We start from the raw sequence: 21,846 nt of genomic DNA on the forward strand, positions 1-21,846 counted from the left end.
AAAAAAATTGAAAAAATCGGTAATGATTGTTCGTTATCTTTGAATCTACAGGGCCTAGCAAAAAGTGTTGTATGCACAGTTTATAGAAAATTTTATTACCTTTTAAAAGCTTCAAACCGTTTTGGAATTGCTTAATTCGTTCTTGAGATATTGGTATTGTTTCAGGACGTGTTCCGGATTATTTCAGTACCATTTCGGGACTAGTTCGGTATAATTACGGTTCATTACTATTTGAGAACTATTTCTGGGCTATTTTCAGGACCATTTCGGGACTAGTTCGGGGTCGTTTCGGAACCTGTTGTGGACGATTTCAGACCCATTCTGGAAATAGTTGGGGATGACTGTGGGACTAGAAAGGGATGATTTCTGGACCGTTTCAAAACTTCTTCGAGAAGCTTTCGGGACAAGTTCATGCCTTTTCCAGAATCCCTTCAGGACAATTTTGGGATTAGTTCGGTCTCATTTCAAGGCATTTCGAAGCAAATCCCAAAATGAAATTAAATGAAATTAATGTTTAATTTCGAGATGTTTATATATTTTTTATAGCCATATTTGTTTAACGTGTTTATACTAGGGCTGGAAAGGTCGACTCTGACTTTAGTCAAAAATGGACTTTTTATCGAAAAAAAATTACTTTTTAGAATCGAGTTCTGTCGCTTTAAGTCGAATCTAATCGACTCTCACTCGATGACTTTTCGACTTTTGCCTATTAAATAAGTAATTGATGGTAACATAATTACCTAGTTTTAAAGTTTTAACGTCCTATTGCAGTAGTGTAAACCCACTTCAATTATGTAGTATTCAAAATATAGCAATACTGTATTTAAATAAACGCCATTCAGCAGCAATCGTTCATGACTATGTATACACAATTTTATAACGACGCCCAGATTGATATGGATTCACTGCTCAAACATTGATAAATCAGTCGATGAATGTATGTGGTTTTCTGAATTATTTAATTTTAATATTTAATTTTAAATTTATATACAAATAAAAACACTTTGTGGTACATACATTTGTCTCTTTTGTGTTCCATTTCCTGAATAAATTTGGTTTAACTTTCCATCCTTGGTTCGCACGTTTTCTAAGTGCTACTGGCGCTTCTTCCAGTTGTTTTTAGAAGTTGATTACCAAGCAGGGTCTACAGCAATGATTGTAGTATAACGCTTGCGGCCCACCCAGAAGTAGTCTCGAGCCACAACCAAGCGTTCTTTATCCCCTGCTATATTTATGTGGATGTCCATTTATCGCTCAAGGGCTTTGTAAGAAGTAAATTCGGGCTAAAAGGCCTATCTGTAATCCCTCGGACGCACTCAATCAGACTAACACTCGTATGGCAAGAAAACTAATCGCGTTGTCCTCAATGCTAATGATACGTAATTTAATTGAGTTTCCTCTATTTTACATGAAACTATTTCTTTAAATGTAATTTAATTACATTAATTGAAACTTCCGTTTCCTTAGTAAAATATTACGTTGTACATTTTGCGCTCTAAATTGCTAAACTCACAAACGGAAGTGAATTTCCACAAAACACACACATCCTTTATTCTTCTTCCTTGTACGGCATGCAAAACAAAAAAAAAGGTAACAACACCCGAAAAACGCCAAAAATTGTGTAAGAAAGTACTGAATTGTTGTACAAAGCGGTATGTTGTAATATGAAAATGTCTCACAGTTGATTAAACAGCAGCCAAAATATTGAACCAAACGCGCAGAGCTGCAGGATATTCAAACACACACACACACACATCCGTACAAAAATATCCTTGCCATCAACACCGTCCAATATTTTTAAAGCGCCAGCAGGCGATTTATGCCTTCGAAGAGCAAATGTGTGAATTCAACGCTCACTCGCATACGCTATCACATTACAGGCGCCGCTGCTACTTAAACGACATCCTTCCTTCGGCCAGCCGTTTTCGGCATCCTTTCGCACCCATTTAACCCTTGACGAGTAACATTTGCATTTGCATATAGCATTTTTTTTTTATTCAAACAAAAAGTTTTTACTTATTATTTCACACATTCGCTCCTTTTTTATTTTGTTATACATTTTTGTTGGATAAGAAAAAATTAGTTTTTATGTATTTTCTTTGTATTTTTCGGTGTTTGGCTGTTGGCTTTTTATAGTTTTGATGTCTTTTGTGTTTAATATTTTGAACTGTTGCTGCACTTCCCCTTCCGTATTATGTGCAGGAAAATAAAAAAGCTTGTTGTTGTTGTTTTTATTTATTACTTCTGCTACTGTCACGTCGTACTACTTCTGCTACCGGGTGCCTTTTCTAATTACAATTATTGGCCGCGTTGAAGTGTCAAAGCGAGGCGTTCGCTAACTGGAGTGCCCTTTTTGTGCTAAGGCGCTTTTTGGGGCATGAGAAGTTGTTGCTTGCGCTGCATTTTGTTAATTTTTTTTGAATTCATTGCTACTGTTTACTATTTCCTGCCAGGTGCTGTCTTGTGATTTCTTTTTTTATTGGCTAATTTTTGTTCGAAAGTTTTCAGGTGTAAAAATTAAACGTCATTGTTAAAAAAAAAATACACACACAACCACTAAAAATTATTGAAGTAGCATAATTAGATAATAAGTCGTAAAAATATTGATAAAAAAATAAGAAAGAAGATATTTATAAAAATAATGCAGGATTAAAAAAGTAAGTAGACAAAAATGCAAAATTTTATAAAAACAAAAACAAAAAATAAAACAAAATAAAATAAAACAAAATAAAATAAAATAAATATAAATAAAGTAAAATAAAATAAAATAAAATAAAATAAAATAAAATAAAATAAACTAAAATAAAATAAAATAAAATCAAATCAAATTAAATTACATTAAATTAAATCAAATCAAATTAAATTAGATTAAATTAAATTAAATTAAATTAAATAAAGTAAAATAAAATAAAATAAACGAATAAAAAAATAAAATTAAATGAAATAAGATAAAAGAATTAAACTGAATTCAAATAAAAGAATATAAAATATTTTTTATATTAAAAAACCAATAAAAAGGCAAAAAAATATTGTTCATTTTATTATTGTAAACTGAATAACAAATATAATCTTCAAACCATTTTGGCCAAATTGTAGGAAACCCCTCTAATGGAGTTCCGCGGGGCACTCGCATACGAAGTTCCATCCAGCATCTGGTTTTCATCTCCACAGCTTGTACAGAGAGAGAGAGAGATATAGCCAATGGGCCAGTGTAGTTTGCTCACCGAGCACTGGCTAAAGTGAATGCAATGCATGTACGCTGATTAGTTCATCATCTGTTGATAGCTGCCCCAGCCATCTCCGCAACTAGCGAAAAAAGGGACTACAAAGAAGGATACATGATTTTAACCTGTATCTTGCCTTAATCCTATCTCAGACCCCTTTCTTTCGCACTCGAGCGCCACTGTCTCATGGAACCAAATGATTATTCTTGAACGTATATAGACTCAAGGGTCTTGATAGCAGCTTCACCGTCCACAACCTAGGTGAGTTCGTATGCAGCTAGGGGATCAAGCTTACCAGCTTAGTCACCATGTTAATTGCATATATGCCAGCCTGAAACACACCGCAGTAATCCGCAGAAGTCTTCAAGCCTCACTCGAAGTGTTTCTGAAAGTTCCGACCAAAGCCTGTTCCAATTTCCATTTTGAAGCCATCTGTGAAGATCGCGAGCTCGACATCGTATAGAGCGATATTATGTTCTCAGTATTTTCTGTCAGATAAGTAGAGTTTAAAGTTGCAATCAAAATTTATGTCTGTGGTATGACAATCGGAACTTCTGTACACTACCCTATATCGGTCTAGAATAAAAGTATCTTAGCCCCAGCGCGCTCTTATCTGCGGCGCTTTTCACATACATTTTTATAGGGGGAAAGGTCCGAAAAATGTCTCTAACGCCGCTTGAGTCATCTCTTTGAATTTAGACATGCATCATTTATATAACCGCTGTATGTAAGAATAATAAAGTTATCAATAACTTATGTAGATAATAATAAATAACTTTAAAACATAAATCATAACATTAAAAAATCTGAAAATAATCCAATATGAATTCTAGCTCAATCACGAACAATTAATAAAAATCAAAAGCTAACAAACGATGAAAAACTAAAAACTAAATAAACAACAATAAAAATTCTATTCACGATTTCTTGTGTATCCGAGTAAGATGATTTTCCCATGTAAACGAGAATTACTGTTATTTTTTAAACAACAACAAAAAAATCGCTTCATTAAGATACACAAGCAAGCGTGAATGGAGCTTTTAAAAACATTACTCTCCAATTAGGCGCCGCACCGTGTTGACCAGCATCGAATCGATGGCTTCATCTCCACCGCCATTGCCACCACCGTCACATTCCCAACACCAGCAGCAACAGCAGCAGCAAGACACCCTACCCATATCGCTCACATCGAGCATCACCAATGGCAATGGTGGCGGCGTCGTCGACGGCAACGGCGGTGGCGGCGCGGGTGGTTGTAGCAGTCCCAATGATCCAACAACCCAAGTGATCATACAACAACACAATGGTGATTATCAGCTTAGCAGCGCTACACGCTACTTCGATCCACAGCCGACGCATTTGACCGCCGTTGTCTCGGCCGCAACACCACAAACACTACTCAGTCTATCGCCAAACGATAGCGCCACGCATCCACATCATATACACCACCAGCAACAGCAACATCATCATCACCAACAGCATCAACAGCAGCAGCAGCAGCAGCAGCACGATCAACAAGCGCATACCGATGCTGCACATTACCATCAGACGCACCTGCAACAGCATCACCATGAGCAGCAGACGCATGCGCAGCAACAGCTGAGCATAGAATCAGCTGGTACGGCGGTAAATTTGGGCGCCTTGGGTACTGCGCATCAGGTGCATCAGCTGCATACCCCCAATGGCGGTACTTCATACGTGTACGAATACTATAAGCTGAGCGATGCGAAAGATGAACCAACAGATGCGGCAGCAGAGTTACATTGGAGGTAGGTAGCAATCAGATCAGGCGGAGAGGGTTGCAATTTGTGTTGGTGTAGTTTCTCCCCTCTCCGCCCCCCCCTTTTGCGCGCCTCCTGTATAGCAACTAATCAAAAAGGTATTCAAAGGCAGTCAATGAAGTGAGCGAAGAAGCATTAAAAGTGCGTCAATCAGTTAGCGCTCTAGAAAAACAAAAATCGGCGTAACGCAGCGCTGGCGTTCACAATCGCATTCGCGTTCGCTGAACTTTTGCCTTGAGTGGCGCGGCACATCGCTCTCTACATATGTACACCTACCGGTCAACGCTTGTGCGCTTGTCGCTTGCCCGCATCGAAACACAGTTAGCATTGCAAGTGTTGCTAAGCGAGAGCGCGCGCGCGCACAGTGCGACGACAACTTTGCATTTTATTCTTGCTTTTTTTCACTGCTTGAATAATTTGCGTATTATATAGTACATATGCATATATATAAATTTTATTGCTTGCTTTAAGTTTTTGCTTAATTTAAAGATTTATATTTTTTTTAGTGGCTTATGCAAATTATTTGCGCAGATTTATTAACATATACTAAATAAAAAGTGTATGTAATTATAGTCGCATGTGCGAAAACATGCATTTTTGGTAGTACACTAAGCCGTCTCTATGCTGCGCATGCGCCGTGCGTTCGCAATTACTACGCTCTGTTCACCGTCTACTGCATGCGTGTGATTAAATTGGACAGATATTCAATCATTTTGCGCGAATTTTTAATTGCATTTTTATTTGCTGTTAATTTTTTTTTACGATATTTGAATTTTTAGCTTTAATCGCTCTTAATTAATGTTCGCGACGTCCTTGGCGGTGCGGTTAACAGTGCGTAGGTGGCTAATTAAGGGGTGATATGTGAAGCCAATAAAAAATGATATGCAAAGCTGAAATCTATGAAAACCTCGCCCCACTGATGCTCTAACGCGGCATTATAGAATGGCAGAAGCTGGTAGAAACTTTGGCGACGAAGAAACGATAATACTTCATCTTCTCTGCACTGTTTAGGAGCAGCTACGACTTCTGGGTCACTATTTTTTGACGATGTATGTATGGTACTTGCCTTTCGGCTCACCACACTAAAAATCCATCCCAGCCCCGTTTCCCTCTTTTCATGGAACTACCTTTAGATATTACACTGCGGAGTAGAAGCGTCGCATTGCCTTTCTACGGGTATCTGCGCTTGCCATATGGCAAACGACGGACCAATTTTCTATTGACTAAAGCATGATATCCACAAGGTTTTCAACGTTAGTCCTTTCGGTATGGTTGGTACGTATATTTACCAGAAAAAGTGTAAACATCCCTAAAAATAAAAAAAAAGTGTTAAAAATTTTGAGGTGCGTTAAGGTGAGTTAATATGGAGTGAGGTGATTGGAGATGAAGTAAGATGAACAGTATAACACGATATAAGAGATCCTAATCTTCAGTTGTATTCTTTTTCTTTGACTCTTTACCTTCATTTTGCCTGTCTTTATACTTTACTTTACTTTTATTTTTATCGGTGCCTTCATCTTCATGTTTACCTGTTTATTCAACGTTATCTTTATCTCTGGCTTAGTCGTCTGCGTCTTCGTCTTTATTTATATCTAATTCTTTGTCTTTGTTTTTGTCTTTATCTTCGTACTTTTATTCTTATGTCTTCCGCCATGTCTTCTTCTTTTTGTTTATTTTAAACCTAACCGCATACTTTATCTTAACTTTAACCTAAGGCGATATTCATCTTCTTTTTCATATTTTTTTTATCGTCGTATTCCTTTTCATCTTCATCTTCATCTTCATCTTCATCTTCATCTGCATCTTCATCTTCATCTTCATCTTCATCTTCATCTTCATCTTCATCTTCATCTTCATCTTCATCTTCATTTTCATCTTCATCTTCATCTTCATCCTCATCTTCATCATCATCTTCATCTTCATCTTCATCTGCATCTTCATCTTCATCTCTTCATCTTCGTCCGTTTTTTCAGCTTCGCCATTCTCTTCATGTTCCATTTGGTATATTTATCTTCTTCTTCTTGATCTTTTTCAGTATTTTTATATTTGGCTTTGGTATTTTGATTTCTGTTTTTATCCATATACATAGTATGTGTATACTTACCACAGCCGTTATCTCTGTCTTTGTCTTTATCCTTGATTTTGCCTTAGTTCCTCTCCGCTCCCAGTGAAGTCCAATGCCGACTTTTGGTCTACAATTGCTTTCGCTTTTACTTTATAATTCATTTCAATTATTAAATAATTTGAATTTAACCTTTTAAAAAGGTGGGCACCATCTTCAAATACCAACAAAATGTTTTAATTGCTCCAAATTCAAGAGATCTTAAAACTCTTTTTAAACCCACATTTTACTATTTTATGTACACAACTTCTGTAAAATTTAACTAAATTCGACTTTGAAAACAGGTGGTAACCCTCTTCATAAAATTTTCACACTATAATCTTTTAAAGCCTCTTTCGCGTGACATTGTAATACTTTTTGAACAGGTGGCAACCTCCCAGCTGTAGTTAAAAAATATTGCTTTTTCAAAACCATCTCGATTGATATCCATGTGTAGATAGTATTTCCTTTTATTTCTTAAATCATTTGAATTTAATTTTCTAACAGCTGGCAACCCTTTCAAAAAACTAAAGTCATCTTGCACGTTTGCAGCCCCTAAACTTGGCTCCTCTTTTCTTAAAACCGAATGAACGAAACTAATCTGATGACGTAGTAAATATTTAACACAGACATCTCCAAACTCGTTTAAGAAATTTCACTTCAAAAAGAGAATGGTTTTACGGTATTTCCGATTCTTTCATTCATAGAAACCAATAAAATTTGCAGAACAAAAAAATTGAAACAAAGCCATTAAGTAATTTCTATATTGAAATGATTAACGCAAGCGAGTTTGTTTGATTAATTACATAAAATTGTATATAGATATATAGAACTGAAACCACTGAGAGAATGCGGAGTCGGATATCGGAAAATAAAACTAAAGCTTAGAAACCTTAAACAGAAAAAAATGCCATCAAGCAAAAAAACAAAGAAATATTGGACGAAAATAGGATAGTGAAGAAAAAACTAACAGCTATTTACTACTTTACCTGTTGTATATAGATACACACACTGGTGGCCGAAATAATAGAAGTGCCTTATTTTGACCAGCCTTCTATAATTCTTATTTAATGTTTTTTTTTATTTTTTTTATAAAAGTCTAGATCATTCTATAAAAAACTAGATATCAATGCCCATTTCAAACTTTGTAAGACATTTTTTTTTAATTCAAAAAATTTTCCCCTAAATTTCAAAACTTTGCAAGGCTCGTGTTTCAAGTGACTACAAAATAGCGCTGATTTTTGATAACTTTTATAAAAAAAAATTATTAAACAAGGCGCTCCTATTATTTCTGCCACCAGTGTATGACACATGTAATTGTTCAAACTACTATATGCATAGTTATAAATATATAGGTAGTTATTTTTATATGAGTATTGGTGACAATCTATTCAGGCCACGGTGGGAGACCACTAAAAGACCACTTGAAAAATGAATTCGGTTAAAGAGTCAAATGATTTTAGTATTATTTTTTTTTTATCATAGCGCTTTTTATTTCTTGTCGCGTTGTTGTGCGATATTATAGTTTATTGTTTTTATTAGTTGACACCGCAAGGGCGTGTGCATGTGATTAACATAAGAATACATATCAGTTATTTTTTTGGACGTATTCATACATAAACATTAAACATTAGCCAAAGGCGTTTTCAGCAACAGCGAAAATAAAAATGGGATATGAACAGAAAAAAAATGGAAATGGCAATTTATCTTCGCTTTAAATTGTGTTTAATAAATAATGGAGAAAAGCAAAAAAAAAATATATTCAGCTTTGCCGCAGGTGTCACCAACAACCGCCCTGAGGTGAAGTGCTGTTCATGCCGAGTAATCGATCTCCTTGTAAGCATGTGTGTTTGTAAGGACAACTCAAAATTGATGATTTAGCTAAATTTCAAACTTTTTTTTTCAAAAAATATTATATTTTTGGCATTTATGAACATTCGAGTTTTATTATTTCAGTAGTTAGTGTAGAAAATTAGGATCACTAAAAAGTGCGTTCGTATCTTCGTTTAAATAAGAAATCTGCAGCTATAGCTCAAAATTATGGAATTTACATATTTAAATAGCTAAAGTGCAACCATTTTGAAAAAAAATATAAAAAATTAAAATGTCCCTGCTTGAATTTGTTGCAGCAAATTAGAGGTCTATTACTATTCATTACTGCCAAATTAAGCAAATCTAACAATGTTCGCATAGAATTCAGTCCTTTTTGAAAACTTGGGGATAGACATTAGAAATTTAAAATTAATTGCAATTTTTTTACAAAAAAAAAGTGTGCTACATTTAACCAAATAACTGAAAAAAAACGCAAAAGAAGGGCGGCAAATTTTTTTTTGCATCAACAACAACAATTCTTAGCTGCTTCCAACATGCACTTTATTATACCGAAATTGTGTTACTGAAAATTTTCCAAAAATTTCAGATTAAATAGCTTGTAATTTCAGAAGAGTTGTTGAGTTTTTCTCAGCTATCAGCTACGATTTGAATGCCTAAAAAGAGTAGCGACAACATCGAAAAAATCATGTTTTTAAATGGAAGCATTACTTTGTTTTAAATGAAACCTCACTTAAATTTAATCAGAGACCATAACGATTATAATAAATAAAATTAAATATTGCTCTATAATTATTACTGAACAAAGGAAAATTTTCATCTTGAAATAAACGTCCCGAGAGACGAAAAAAAAATAAAAGTCCCATAAAATTATTATGAAAAGACGTTAATAACTTCCATCTGAAAATAATCGTCCCGCGAGACGAAAAAAGATATTTCTTGTAAATAATTATTATAGAAAGACGGAAAAAATGTCCCTTAAAATAAGGCGACGTTTTTGATCTCAAATATTGGGATAATAATTATTTTGGGTCTCTGAATTTAATTTCATGTAATTATTATTTTTTACAATTTGTATGACACAAATATCAGCTAAGGAATGAATGTAATATATTTATTTATTTTTTTACTTTACTTAACTTTGTAACAAAAGTATGAAAACAAAATTTAATTTTTGTAAAAACTTTTTTTAAATTTTTTATTAAGGTATTTCGACATTGCCTTTTTCCATTTACACTTTTTTAACAATCGGAACCGATCCAAATTCCCCGTTCTCCTTCGAATCGGACTCGACAGAACCTGTTCTTTAGATACTCGAAGCCGCACATCACTAGTACGTATACATTAGACCACGTAAAAAAAAAATACAGTAATGCGACCAGAATATTACCCAAATCTTAGCATTTGGTACACTTATCTAGAACAATTGTAAGAGATACCGCCGCGAGCCTTTAGTTTTGCCATAGGAATTCCACGTAAGAAAATGAGCTCTTTCCTTTTGAGGTCAATATAACTTTCCAGGATCAATTAAAACGCTCGAAACTGTAAGAATACATTGATTACACGCCACTTAAGTATTCTGCAGGCTCAGATTATTTAAATTGCTAAATTATCCCTTGTTCTATTTGGGTCAAGTCTAGTGTATACCATTTTTTTTTTTATATTCGCAGATACAAAAAAAACTATTAAATAACTTTAAGTACTTGCACGTGTGCAGGTGTGTGCGGGCTGCGGCGCACATGTGCCACCCATTTCACATAATGCCACAAAGGCTTACGAACTTATACAAATAAATGAATAATTAAGGGTTTGTGTGTGTGTTCATGTAAGTGCGTGCATTAGCGATTAGATCGTGTTTCTATTAACACTTGGCGCGCAGTCGCAGCAGCGGCAGCTACAACAAAAGAGCCATTACAAGCGCCAATAACAATGATACCACCAACAGCAATAACAACAACTATAATAGCAGCACCAACAATAACAAACACCAACAAAACAACAATGCCAATGTTAATGTTGTCAAATGATTGAACTGATTTTTACTGGACTTAGGGGCGACCACACCTTGGCCTCAGCAGCACCTTAGAGTTACAATAATCGAGAGTTTATAGCGCCTTTGGCGCTGGTACTTGTATATGTACATTAGGGTGGTCAAAAATGCATGTGAAAAAGCAAAGTTGTAACGAAAAAAATATACCCCTACTTTTTATTTTGAAATCAAATAAAATTTTTAGAGGTCGCTCAAAGCGATCAAAGATTTCCTTGTATTATATATGGAAAAAAAAAAACTTTTCGTAGAAATGGTGTAGATTTCTTGAAAATCAATACTTTTCGATCGGAAAACTCTGTTTCTCTTCAGAAGATTCGCAGCAATTATTTATTTAGCCTTTTTTTCATAGTAACTATATTTTACATATAGGTTCGCCAAATATCCGAGAAATGCCAGAAAATACAATAAGGGGATAAATAAAAAATCTTTAGTATTAAAAAATGGTTAAATAAACAATTGGGTATTGTTATTGGAAGTCTCCTGAAAAGACCCAGAGCTTTCCGAACAAAAATATTGATTTTCGACAATTCCATACCACTCATATTTCTCATATAAAATACATGGAAAACTTCAAACGCTTTGAGCGATCTCTAAATACTTTTTGATTTCAAAATATAAATAGGAGAGTATATTTTTGCGATATCGAATAATCCTAGGGGGTGAGAGCATTAAAATTCCGGCTTTGCTAATTTTAGACCACCCTAATGTACATACATTGGTCACTTTATATAAATTCATAAAGACATACATTGGTAAATACTAATTCTTCCAACCTTCTACCCCTTCCAACAGTGCCCCCGGCCTCTTCTAGCTGTCGGTTCACATTCCTTTCTGTGTGCAGCCAGCTGCTGCTATTGCAGCAATAATTTGCTTACAATCACCATTTGTTTCTATTGCACTCGTTATTTTTACTTGTAGCTGGTTGTTGTCAATTTTTATTGTAATTGTTACTTATTTGATTTTCTTAATACTTATTTTTGTATTGCAAATTGACTGCAATTTAAATAAAAAATTTATTGCTTTGTTGTCGATTGCCATTTGTTTGTGATTACTATGTGGCATCTCCCACCTCCCAGCAGCTGCCAATGAGTTTAAATAAATGTTAAGTAAATTATTATATATTAATTATTTATGTAAATGGGGGTACCACAAATGATTCAATGACTTACAGTAATAAAATGTAGATTATAATTAGAGATTTTAAAATTTATTATTTACTAGTTACAATGGTTCTTTTTTTATTATAAAACCAACATGGATAGATACGAATGGAAATATTAATTTGTTTTACTTGGAGTAGCGGAAATAGCATTAATTGCATGTTCCTTAAGCTTCTGCTATGAAGTACGCCTAAAATGGGAGTGCTATTTAGCAGACGGACTTTAGAACAGATAACTAACTACTACATCGTATATGACTATCTTCCAAGTAGAATGTGTGAGTAGTTTGTATGGAGCTTAATGGCATGCAAAAAGTTTCTTTCTAATACTCGAAGAAGTATTTTGCAAGTTTGTTCTCAACAAGTTTAGAATGTGCGTTATACTATGTACTAATATGTATCCTACGTGAACCGTCCAAAATGATTTCAGTTCAGAAAAATTAGCAGGCCGTTCCCGTGTAAAATGGACTGGAAGAGTTTTATGAGATTAACAAGGAAATTCTAGCTAAGATAGTTGCAATTAACAGAGAGGAGACAAGATTGTTGGAAAGATTTGGATTATTCTGGCATCAAAGAGAGATCAGAGGTTCGAATACCCAGATAGCGATTTTTTTCTTTTTATAATACATCTAATAGCCTTTTAATTTTTATTGTTTTAAAAAGAAAATTCTGTTTTTTAACTTAATTTAATATTTAGAAACTTGTGTTGTTTTTTTCTGATGTTTTGGGTATTTTTTAATTTTAAGATGTTAGCGTTTTAAAGAAACAAAAATCTTTTTTTTTCAATAATTTATTTTCCAGAAACTTATTTATTATATCTTTTTTAATCTAATTTAATTTCTTTTAATTGTACTTTATTTTTATTTTTAGATATTATTTCAAAAAAATATTTTTTTTAGGATTTTTTTTATTAACTTTTATTTATTTATTTTCTTCTTTTAATAATTATATTCAACAATTTTTATTGAGCTCGAGGCCGTTCTTTTCCACAATAAGTTTTCTTTTAATAATTTCTTTTTTAGAGTACATATATGGTTTAAGAATATTTTCGCTAATTCCATTTAATTTTACAAAACCTATTTTATTTATATTTTATCTCATTTTCCTTTTATAGTGTTTAATTTTTAGAAATTTGTTTTGATTGATTTTTTCTTTTATTAAATTATTTTTCTTCGTTTTTTAATTTTTAGATTTTACTGTTAAAAATAAACATGTTTTTAATTTCATTTATTTTTTAAATCTTTTTTTGTTTTTTAATTTTATGTAATTTTTTTTTTGTTATTTTTTAGATTTTATTATTTGAAAATTAAAAATATATTTTTTTAATTTAATTAAAGTATTTACAAACTTATTTATTGTTCTCCTTTTTAATAATTTTTGATTTTGTTTTTATCTAATAATATAATTTTCTTCTTAGGGCCAATTTCACAGTACTGAAAATCTCTAGTTACCTGCCGATGCTGAGTTAACTACGCACTGTGAAATTGGTCCTTAGATTTTATTATATAAAAAAATATTTACTGTAGTTACATTTAACTTTAATATACCTATTTAATTTTTTTATTTGATTTTTTTGACTTGTCCATTCTTATTCCATCATTCCTAATTAAACGTGACAAGCTTTTGGGCAGTGGTTTTCAATTTAGTTCAAAATGGACTTTAATTTAATGTTTGTCTTCAAAATTATGAGCGTGGCAAAAAGCTATAAAACATAGAACTTAAGTCAACAAAAATTTTGTTTGTTTCAATTGCACAAAGGGTATCACGATAAATAAAACTGTCAGTAGGCCCTTCTACGCAGGCTCGCGGCGACCAGACGCAACCAGGGCTATGTGGAGTCGATTAGGGAAGCTGAATAAGAAATTGGTACTTATATTCCATAATAAAAAAGGAAAAGGGCGAAATACGTGATTGCGAATAGTTTAAAATGCTGAAAGGCAAATAGAACGAGAGGTTTAAGGCCAGGGAACACTTCTCCACCCCGCTGAATGGTAACAGTCCTAAAACCAGCTGAAAGTACTCAGCTTGAAATCCGCTGGTGGCGGCAGACGAAGAGGGAAGCCTCCTCTGCGAAGGAAACACTAGGTGGAGAGTGACTTGACTTCAATTGGAATTTCCAGTTGTCCTCAGTTGGCACAGAAAAGAAGGCCATGACTATGCCAAAATTGCCGATTACAGCGGCATACAAGAAAAATAAGACGATGATCTTACTAAAATATACACTTTTATATGACATATTTTGTGTTAAAAAATTTTTAACAAATTTTATTTGATGTTCATAATTGACCGTATGGGTTCGCTTTTTGCACTTTCAAAACAGCCTTGAACATTTTTTTAACATCAATACATATTTACAACGTTTGTTTTACTAAATAGTTGGTGCATTAAATTAAAATTTTTTCGCTCATCAACCTTTTTCATTTACCCCTAGTAATCTGCTTCACATACATATCTACATATGTACATACATAAATTCATTAATACATATAAAGTAGATTTTGCAAATTACATATTTGTATTTGTTCTTTTGCCTGCCTGCCTGCCTCATCAGTGTCATTTGCAACTTTTCACCTGTCAACTTAAACGATGCTAATCCTATTAGGCCGCACTGTGTCATAATAACCGAAACGGTATGCCAGTGGCTGGAGCGTATCATGTGTGAGAGGGAAAGAGGAAAGTAAGATTTTTGTGTAAAATAAAAGTGAATGCCATACTAGGAGTACTTGAGAATATTCAAATTAATGCAGTTCAGAAATCATCTGCAGTGCGAATGATTTGAATGTTTAAGAACTAATTCCGAAGTATGCAATACGCCAGTTCAATTCCAGAAAGAGTTTGAGTTTGAGTTCAATTCCAAAAAGAGTTTAATTGCGCTAAAGCATTGTGAACGGTCTTAACAGCAACCTATAACCTCAACTAACCAACACACATTCATCTTGAAGCCATTTCAGACAACTCCTGCGACAAATTGTCGCAAATTGTTGTTTCAGATTTTATTGGAAATAATTTCCCAATTGTACACCATACCCTAATTCGTCGCCTTCTACGCCACTGTGCGGCCGCAAATTCGCTAAAGCACTGCAGCTAGTGCATATGGCATAAAGTTAGTAAAAATATTGGGTACTTTAAAGTCACACAATCACACGCTGACATCAATTGTTGCTGTGCCCGTGCCGTGTATGGATTGCACGCTTTTGCCCCCTTTGCACCAGCAATCGCCGTGATTTGCATCAAAGAAATTGCAAAGTTGCAATAGGCACACCTAATCGTTGATGCTCATGGTTGTTGTTGTTGTTGTTGTTGTAGCGCATTGTGCGCACAAAAGCTGTTCAATTTTTAATTGAATTTCGAGTGTGAATGTGCGCATGCGCACAATCTTGCAACTTGCGACTTGCAACCTATCGGCGAAACAAAAACAAAGGCAAACCAGCAAGAGTATCGATTGCATATAAATGGCTGAAAACAACGGTGATAACAAAAAATTTAATTTTATTATTGCAACATTGATTGTATGTAGTCGTTGCAGCAATTTTGTTGATGCACATTATTACTGTTGTTTTCTGCAGGCTATTGCTATTTGCCGTTTGCCAGCCGTCGCTGACTTAAGTGCAATTCAGCAACATAATCCCAGCTTATTGAAATTGATTCTACGCTTGAAAGTGTACTTAGTTACGTATGTGTGTGTGTGTGTGTGCTTCAAGGTTCATTTGAGTTTCCATTTGTGCCGTTATATGTGTGTTGGTCTACTACAACCCTTCCCTTCGCGTTATACCCCAAGACCAGGATGCGTTGTTTGATACATTAGGGAATCATTCTCTTATTTCAACGGTGAAATCCTTACGTAAGATTATTATTTTTTTTATGTACTACATATATACAAACCTGGGCTTCTTGCTCTCCAGTTGCATGTGTCGTTCTTTACTTTTATCTGACTTTGCATAAATATTTTGGAAGTTAATTTGCATAACATTTGATTTGAAACTCGGAGGTTTCCTACTACATGAATTTGAGATGATGATTTGGGAAAATTTGTTTTTTATTTGTATATAAAATGGAAAATGGAAACTACTTATCCGCAGCTTGAAATTTTTTTCACAGGGTGACTTGCAAATAACTGACACCAAAGTTCATAAAAAATAAAGGAGACTTTAAATGCTTTGTACATAAATCGGAAAAATGTATGTGTGAAGATCTCACTTGATAAAGCTATTTCAGTCAATTGCATTTTTCATGAATAATGCCATAAGAGTTTTGGTTGTAGTAGCTAGTTAGAGGGAGTAACATCACAAAAATACTTTGTAGTTTTAGATAGATGGCAACTCTAAATATTTCTAAATCAATAAATCTCAAATACTTTCCGTTTGACACCGATATTGTAATACTTAGTTTATATTATCAATTTCAATTAATTAAATTTTTAAAATAAGTGGCAACCCACCTCAAAAATATTTTCGTTAGTACACTATATTAAACCTCTTTAGTTTGATACCCATATTTTAATATTTATTTTACATTTTCATTGAATTAAAATTTTTAAAACAAATGGCAACCCTTCTCAAAAATATTTTCGATAGTAATCCTTTTTGAACATCTTTAGTTTTATACGCATATTGTAATGTTTAATTTATCGTACAAATTTATTTAAATACAAATTTTCAAACAGGTGGCAACCCTCCTCAAAAATATTTTCGGCAGTAAACATTTTTAAACTTAATTAGTTTGGTGCACATATTGTAATATTTGGTTTATCTTATCAATTTAATTTAAGTAAAATTTACAAACAAGTGGCAACCCTCGCCAAAAATATATTCAGCCGTAAGCCTTCCCAAACCTATTTAGTTTGGCACCCGTATTGCAATATTTACTTTATCTTACCAATTTATATACTTAAACTGAAATTTTCAAACAAGTGGCAACTCTGTAAATTTCTTTTATTCGACCCACGCGATGTTTTAAATAGGCGGCCTTAGCGCCTCTCGTGAGGTTTCTTTTAACGTGCGCTATTTTAAAACGTTCTCCTCAAAATCTGCTATCATCAACAGGTTCTTAAGATTCTCAAGCGACAAAGGCAAGTGCCTCTTGACTATTTTAAGAGATGCATGAATTTCGCACCTTTCTGCGATTTCTCTTCTTATCACATAGGCTTTTTCGAACCCATGTATCATGTGTCTTATTTGGTCCCTTCGTAGAAGAAACTTAACTTGCGGATTTTCCTAAAATCTTACAAAGGAATTATTCTGCATGATTCCTTCCAAAAATCCAATTGCTTCGGAGTCCACTGACTCTTACTTCTTCGCAATTTTCAAATTGTATTTCATATTTAATTGCTAACTTTCGCTATCTCGCAAACGATTTTTGGTAAGCGGCTTAACGTTTTCACGCAAAGGGAGGGATCTAAAGTTTATCGACGCCTTCTAACCGCGAACGGGTTTTAAAGAAAAGCTTTCTATGGCAGAAATTCACTCGGAAGTTTGCCATTGCAAGCCGAGTAGTGATGAATATAAATTAAACCAGGGATCGAACGTTGGTCCTACCGAGTATACAGTAGAGCAGAAAAAAAGGACAAGGAAAAATTCAAAGCCATCTGGATTTGAAACCAATCTTCAAAATAATTGCCCTAGGCAAAAATGCTACAAGGCGATTTGGTGCAGAATAAAATAGTGAACATTTTTTTGGTATTTCCTTTTGATCTAAACATAAAACTTTTTGAGTTTTTTTGCAATCAAACCCAAAATTTCTAACTGAGTTTTTAACATTAAAATTGTTTGCTTTTACTGCATTAAGCGATAGGTGTAGGTCGGAAGTATGCACCAAACAAATGTTCGCCATTTATTCTGAATCATATTGCTTATATAAGTTTTTCACGCGAAATGGCTATTTTATAAGTTACTAGATCGCCTTTACCCGCTTCGCTGAGTGTATGAAATTTCTACGTGTTACATTGAGTAAAATTTATTTCAAGAAAACTCAATGAAAAAACAGGAGACTTAAAATTTGTTTAACCATCTTCAAAATATTTTCAATCAAAAACTTTCTTAAACTTCTCACTTGTCATATTTTTTCCATTAACTTATCCCCCGAACTCAATTTGAGATTTTGAACAGATGGAAACCTCTTAGATGTAGTTTTGAAATTAAGCCCATTCAAAATCATTTCGATTCATACCAATCTTCCATAATCTATAATCTTTAACAATATAAAGACGTTTTTTATGTGCTCGCAAAGCTCGAGAACGGCTGAACCAATTATTATGAAATTTCGGACACCTGCTTCAGACGTCCCCAGGATGGTTATAGGCTGAAAAAATTTCGATATATAAAGGGGGCGTGGCACCTCCTATACAAACCGATTTTTTCTTACTGCATATCTTTGGAAGTATTCATGGTAGAATACCGGAACTTGGTACGGCAATATATCAAATCAATCTTATAGTCATGGGGAAAAATGGTGAATGAAATCCTCCTAAATGCCCGGACCGTTTCACAATTCACAAATACACCCGCAAGTTGGCGCTGGAGTTAAGTTATTGCTAAAAATCTTATTTATGATCCACTTTGGCTAATATTCAAAATATGTATTGGCAATACTATTGCCACAAAAGGCTGACAAGTGGCGCTGGAGTCATTAGGAATAATCGCCAAGTTCGAAAAGGTGCCGCGGATGTCAGATTAAATCGCCCTGTTGCACCAATGAGTATAGCGAACGCTTGTGCGTTGCAATTGGCCCAATGGATGTTATTCCAGTATTATTATGCGTTAAAGATTCATTCCGAGACACCAGGGCTGAGTTGGGCAGGGGTAAATCTCATCACCACAGATAAATCAACCGCCAGAACATTGCGCGCCTTTAACTGTAAAGTTTAATTTTTGAATTTAATTTTTAAAAAGGTGGCAACCCTTGCGAAAGACATATATTATTCAAAATTTTTAAACTAAAGGTCTCTTAACAATATTTCGTTAGACAACCATATTTTATTTCTTGAGATAGCTTGCGTATAATTAGTTTAAATTTGACTTTTCAAACAGGTGGCAACCCTTTTCAAACTATATTCGAATTACAGCTTTTTTAAGCCTCTTGACGTCCATTTTTTAATATAATTTTCAAATAAATAATTCCTTAAATTACAGTTGTATTTGATTTTTTTAAAAGGTGGCAGCTCTCATCCATGAGCAGATAATGATTTTATATATCTCCATACCAAGTTCCAGTTATCTATCTATCTAGTATTTCCTGGGAAATGCAGTATGAAATATTCCGTTTGTATGGGAGGTGCCACGCACCCTTATCTAATCGAGATAAATTTTATCCTATATTTTAAGTTGGGCTAAATGACAGCAGTGTACAAAATTTCATGATGATCGGTTGAGTAGTTAAAGCGTGAAAGCATAGCAAACAAGCAAACTCACTTTCGGATTTATAATACTAGTAAGGATAAACAAATAAATATAATTATCTTTTTTTGATGAGTTTTGGTGCCTTACGTCCCAAGAGCCTGGGATTTTTCCCCTAAAGGTGCCCTCTTTTTTTTTTAATACTTTATTTTTTATCCTCAAGGTATTCCAAAATGCGCAGGGAGCGAAAAATGGCGAACATTTGCAATTAGAGTTGTTCTAGTATACGGTTATGTGAAAAATAATTGGGATACGATACTTTTTCCAGTTTTGATCATTTTTCTTTTGCTTGTTTAATGTTTATTGTATTTACAGCTCATGAACAGAAAACGTATACGTCCGACTTTCAAATATTGTAGAAAAATTTAAAAAAATTCAACAAAATGTTACAACAACAACAAACTTTTTATTAAGAATCTTCAGAAATTTTCTAAATACGCAGTTTTATAGCCTATATTCTAGCTTAAGAAAGCGCAAGCTATAGAACTTGGTTCGCAAATAAGTTTAATTCAAATCTCTTTTCTGGAGCATCTGCACAGACAAATCCTCAGTAAATTGAGTCAGTCCTGGGATAAGCAATTTGAAGTGAAATTCATTCAATTTAACCAATGTTTTTGTCGACTGGAAACGGTTCTATTGAAGGTTGTTATATAAAAAAATATTGCATTCCCATTTTTCAATCAATTTATATTATTTTATTTATTTTATGTCGTAGAAAAGAGAATTATTTTTTAGATTATATACATACATAATTCTAACTATGTACCTACATAATTTTATCAGGCGAATAATTACATTTCGACAAAACAATTTTCGCTGGTAAATGTATTTTACGTGCAAAGCGGCTGAGGGCAAATTCACTTAAGTTTATTTTGGTTTTTATGCGTTACAACGAATACAACGAAATTCAAAAAAAAAAACAAACAAGCTCATTGAAGAAGTCACACTCTAAATAAAAATAAAAACGTATAAAATATAATTTCTGTTAGTAATTAAAACATTAGTCGAGAATAAAATAAAAAAAGGCAAAGGCTGAAGGCAAAAGGTAAACAGTTACCAAATAACACACAAATGGTCATACTCACATACATACATACGTACATATGGCACATATGTGACCATACATTTTAATTATAATTACGCAATCTCAAAAGCAGCGCGCTGTGTGGCTTTTGCAGCAAAACTTTAACTGCCATTCTATGTATGTATGTGGCATGAAGAACAAACAACCAACTTAACTTAATACTTGCATGTATCGGACAAGCCGTCGGCATTTGGCCCGTTTTGTAAAGCTGGCTCCATTCTTTGTTGTATATTTAGTACTGCCCTTGTTTGTTTTATTTATTTTTTGCTTTGGACGTTACTATTTTCCCCGCATTACTGTTGTTGTTGCTGTTGTTTTTACGGTTGATTCTATGTTTGTTTCATGGCCATAAAGTGCGGAACACGCGACTTTTCCAGGAAATAAACGCGCACACGGCAAGCCAAATTAGTGCGACATTTACAACAACAACAACAATAACAATAGTAACCAGAATGGCACTCTACTCACTACTAGATTTTTTCTTTTAGCAGCTACTCAAGCGGTTCGTTACACTTCTTTCTAAATTCGAATGAAAGCCACCGCCGGCCAACAAACATCACTGCCAGCCGACCCAAGAAGACCAACTTAAAATGCTCATATTTCCAAGCGTGGAAATTATGAAATATGTACATATAGGTACTCGTATACAATATGCCACCAGCAAAAAATAAAAAACAATAACAACATCGCGCAATTGTGAGTTTTATAAAAGCAAATATGTATGTACCTAGTAGGAATGTTAATCCCGGGATCCCAGCCTTTTTTAAGTTACGAACATCCCGGAATTTTCCGGATTTGTAATTTGCACTGATGGCAATAATAGAAACTCCCTTACTTGACAAGTGTTGGCTATATTTCTTTTTTTTTATTTAATGATTAATATCTTTTTATAAATGTCTACAATATACATATAACACCATGCGATAGTAAATTTTACACACAAAAATCAATATATTCGCGAAACCAGTAATTCAAAAATGGTTAAAAAAAATGTAGTGAAATGTGCTTAGAGAAAAAGTATAGGTACCAAATTAAAGACAAAATTCTGTAGAATTTAAACAGATTAAATTTTTTGGTATTGAAAATGTTCTTTTAATATTTTATCCAAGAAATTTTGCAATATTTATTTTTGGAAAAACTTATATGTTAAGGACTTATAAAAACTTGATAACATCCTTGAATTTCATCCTTCTAACTTTATCAGCTCAAAAAATTACATATTCTTC

General features: G+C 33.7%; 1 protein-coding gene across 16 annotated transcripts in view; it reads left to right on the forward strand.

Annotated features, from left to right (window-relative positions):
- Positions 1 to 21,846, forward strand: part of grh (grainy head) — a 364,785-nt gene that overhangs the window by 199,744 nt on the left and 143,195 nt on the right. For 3 of the 16 annotated variants that reach the window (XM_017615088.1, XM_017615245.1, XM_017615166.1), the window contains one exon: positions 4,289 to 4,993. The exons of the other annotated variants lie outside the window; for them this stretch is intronic. In XM_017615088.1, the coding sequence (XP_017470577.1) occupies positions 4,289 to 4,993 (705 nt within the window). The remainder of the gene's footprint in view (positions 1 to 4,288; positions 4,994 to 21,846) is intronic. 16 annotated transcript variants of the gene reach the window in all.

This window comes from Rhagoletis zephyria, unplaced genomic scaffold (genome assembly GCF_001687245.7).
Source record: "Rhagoletis zephyria isolate East Lansing unplaced genomic scaffold, Rhagoletis_zephyria_1.1 Rzeph_scaffold_00001, whole genome shotgun sequence".
Lineage (NCBI taxonomy): Eukaryota > Metazoa > Arthropoda > Insecta > Diptera > Tephritidae > Rhagoletis > Rhagoletis zephyria.